A 4,049-nucleotide genomic window follows, 5' to 3' on the forward strand; every position below is an offset into this window, starting at 1 on the left:
GGCCCAAAACCAAAAATAAATTGAACTAAAGAAATGAAGATACAGAAACAAAATCCATTCTCAGATGCCCAAGGCCTGAGGCTTACAACGACTGTGAAAATTCACGTGTTATATATATACCAGTACGTCTTGTATCCACAGCCATAGCAGACACTGTAATCAATCTTTGTTTATCCTTCTGTAGTTAGCCCAGAATTTGACACAAGTTTTTTCACTATAGCAAGACAAGATGTCCTTATCAACTGATGAGAATTGGCATGGAAGTTAAACTAATTTGCCATACATGGAATAAAGGAATGAAATTGAGGAATATATCCTCACCCAGAATCTGCCTTGCCCAGGTTAGGGATGACTGATGCAAAATCAACGGGATATAAAGGCTGTTATTCCATTATTTAAAGGTCATCCATGAGAGACTATGGACTCTGAAAAACAATCTGAGGGTTTTGAAGGGACGGAGGGTGGGAGGTTGGGGTACCAAGTGGTGGGTATTATAGAGGGCACAGATTGCATGGAGCACTGGGTGTGGTGCAAAAGTAATGAATGCTGTTATGCTGAAAATAAAAAAATAAATTAAAAAAAAAACTTATCCAGCTATTAAAATTAAAATTATCCTTCTATTTTTTGTCTGAAATACCATGTGAGGGACTTAGACATTTCCATCTCCAAAATGCAAACACCTGGCTAGAAAGAGAGAATCTTACTTTGTTGCTGTTCTTAAGTATAAAACAATTTCTTAAGTGTAAAGTAATTTATTGAACTTCTTTCTTATGTAATTCTCTTTCCAACTGAATGAGAACCTTTTTTTTAAAAGAAGCTTTGTAAACTGAAAGCTTCTTTTTTTTTTTTTTTAATTTTTTATTTTTATAAACATATATTTTTATCCCCAGGGGTACAGGTCTTTGAATCACCAGGTTTACACACTTCACAGCACTCACCAAATCACATACCCTCCCCAATGTCCATAATCCCACCCCCTTCTCCCAAACCCCCTCCCCCCGGCAACCCTCAGTTTGTTTTGTGAGATTAAGAGTCACTTATGGTTTGTCTCCCTCATTATTTATTTATTTTTATTTCTTGTCAGCATAACAGTATTCATTGTTTTTGCACCACACCCAGTGCTCCATGCAATCCGTGCCCTCTCTAATACCCACCACTTGGTTCCCCCAACCTCCCATCCCCTGCCCCTTCAAAACCCTCAGATTGTTTTTCAGAGTCCAAACTGAAAGCTTCTTACTAGTAGTTTACATCTATTGATTTTTCTTTTCTTTTTTTTTTTATTATGTTCAGTTAGCCAACATATAATACATCCATTGAATTTTGACTCTGTCTTCAGTGGACATAGGAAGCATTTCTGATTACATAGAACAAATTTTCCTTCATTCTGAGAAAAGTAACAAATAGAAAACACAGAAATACAGGCATCTTTAAAGAGAGGAGCACACGGGCAAGGAGTTTCAGGAAGCTTTATCTGATGAATGCAACCTGAGCTTCTGAAAGGCAGGAAGAGTAGAGAACAGAATCCATACAAAGGCACAGAGCTAGCTTACCAATAGTTAAGTGATTGATGTTAGGTTTTGTGAATCTAATGACTCCAGAGCCCAGGATATCCAGCTGTTGAGAGAATTAATAAAAGGGACTATTGTTGTATCATGGCATGATCAGAAGACACAGGCTCTGCAGTTGGGAAGTTCCTAGTTCAGTAGGGAGGTAACACACACACATTCACCCAACCACTTACAAAAAAACTTCTATTTCAGATGTAACAGAGTGGTTTCATATGGTTATAAATGCAAAACATTTTTGCACATATATAGATTTCTACATAAATGTACAAAAATTCTTTGTAATTCAAGTGACCAAATTTGGATGAATTTATAAATGAAGGAAATATGGGGAGTTCCATATAAATATGGAAGGAAAAAAGGGAATGTGATTTTCTGGAATAGAGAGATATTGAGGTGATCTACATTGTAGCATACATACCAAGACATGCAAAGTACTGTGAACCATGGTGTGACAGAGACCACAGGTTACAAAAGTACAGGGTACAGCTACAGTTGAGCAAAGAGTATATTTTTCCAAAAACAAGTTCTAACATGCTGGTTTGTGTGTTCATGTGTGTGCCCCTATGAGTTTGCAGGTGTGTGTACATAATAACATATACCCACACCCGCACTTTGCAATCAGGATCCATGGATTTTGTTGGCTCGTGTAGTAGGAAGCATATCCATTTGAGCCTTAATCCTGCTTATCAGTTTCTCTAAGCCCCGTTTCATATCTTTGTTTCTCAAACTGTAGATAAATGGATTCAACATCGATGTCAGTACAGTGTAGATGATTGTTGCTACTCGGTCTTTGACAGTATACCTGGACAAAGGGTGGAAATAGACATAGCCAATACTCCCATAAAACAGAGTCACCACGGTGAGATGGGAGCTGCAGGTAGAAAAAGCTTTGCATTTTCCAGCCACTGAGGGAATATTGAAGACAGCAATGAGGATTCTCAGATAAGAGATGACAATGCAGATACATGGGGCCATCACAGAAGCCATCCCTTCCGTCATGGCCACAATTTCGTTGACAGAGGTGGAAGAACAGGCCAGTTTTAGAACAGGGTTGACATCACAGAAGAAATGTTGGATAACATTTGATGCACAGAAGGTGAGCCGATTCACCAGGAGGACGTGTAGGAGGGAGTGGAGGCAGGAGAAAGCTACGGAGAAGGCCACTAGCAACAGACAGCGTCTGTGGTTCATCACAATGACATAGTGGAAAGGGTTACAAATGGCTACATAGCGGTCAATGGCCATAGCTGCCAGGAGATAACTGTCTATGTTTCCAAAAACCAGGAAGAAATACATCTGTGCCAGACATTTGGCATAGGAGATGGTCCTTGTCTCTGATAAGAAGTTCACTAACATTTTGGGGATTACGACTGTTGTGTAGCAGATATCAGCAAAGGACAAGATGCTCAGGAAGAAATACATGGGGTTTTGGAGTTTAGGATCATAGTGGATAGCCAAGATGATGAGCAGATTCCCCCCCAAGGTGACCAGGTACATGATAAGAAAGAGGGCAAAGAGTGGCTTCTGATCCTCAGGACGAGAGGACAGTCCTATGAGGATGAATTCAGAGAGTCTTGTCAGGTTGGACATTCCCATGGACTTGTATGCACCTACAGATAAAAGATACTGTCAGTTAATGATTCTTATGTCCTCTAGGACATGCAGCTTTCCATCTGGTTCTTACAGTGAGAATGAGCAGTTCTAATAGGGCATTTACTCTAATGTTTTTCTTCCTGAATATGAACAAAGCCAAAGGTGTATTTTCACTTGTTCTTTAAGGATCTTTGACATAGAGATCTATAGAAAACAGATTGAAGGGGTGGCACCTGGGTGACACAGTTGGTTAAGAGTCTGACTCTTGGATTTGGCTCAGGTCATGATCTTGGAGTCATGAGATTCAGCCCCACACTGGGATCCACACTCAGCCTGGAGTCTGCTAAAGACTCTGTCTCCCTCTCCTTCTGCCTTTCCCCACCGAGCATGCATTCTCTCTTAACTAAATAAATAAATCTAAAAAAAAAAAAACCATATTGAAAGTGAGATGGAGAAGGAGGAGGAGAAGGAGGAGAGAAGGCTTGATTCCTGTTTCCTCTTCCTTTGTCTGTGGCTGATAATCACAAGAAACACAGATGCAGTCTATGAATCAGATTCAGGTTGGCTTCTCATAAAGATTATCATTGGTTAATGTACATCTAGATAACTATGAAATAGCTACTTCACCTAGTTTGTGGTTGATAAAGAACCATCCTTTAAAAATAAAGTAAGATGAAAATAGAGAGGGAGGGACGTCTGGGTGGCTCAGTGGGTTAAAGCCTCTGCCTTCGGTTCAGGTCATGATCCCAGGGTCCTGGGATGGAGCCCTGCATTGGGCTCTCCGCTCAGTGGCAAGCCTGCTTTCCCCTCTTTCTCTGCCTGCTTCTCTGCTTACTTGTGATTTCTGTCTGTCAAATAAATAAATAAAATCTTAAAAAAAAAAAAAGA

General features: G+C 40.0%; 1 protein-coding gene across 1 annotated transcript; it reads right to left on the reverse strand.

Moving 5' to 3' along the window:
* Positions 1–2,186: 2,186 nt before the first annotated feature.
* LOC132024962 (olfactory receptor 1L3-like) lies at positions 2,187–3,164 on the reverse strand. The gene has a single exon (XM_059412152.1). The coding sequence runs from the start codon at positions 3,162–3,164 to the stop codon at positions 2,187–2,189; it is 978 nt and encodes a 325-aa protein (XP_059268135.1).
* Between the last annotated feature and the right edge of the window lie 885 nt (positions 3,165–4,049).

This window comes from Mustela nigripes, chromosome 9 (assembly GCF_022355385.1).
Source record: "Mustela nigripes isolate SB6536 chromosome 9, MUSNIG.SB6536, whole genome shotgun sequence".
Classification (NCBI taxonomy): Eukaryota; Metazoa; Chordata; class Mammalia; order Carnivora; family Mustelidae; genus Mustela; species Mustela nigripes.

Bases quoted from the DNA above. Each gene is read 5' to 3' on its own strand.
- LOC132024962 (XM_059412152.1), bottom strand. From the start codon at position 3,164: ATGGGAATGTCCAACCTGACAAGACTCTCTGAATTCATCCTCATAGGA.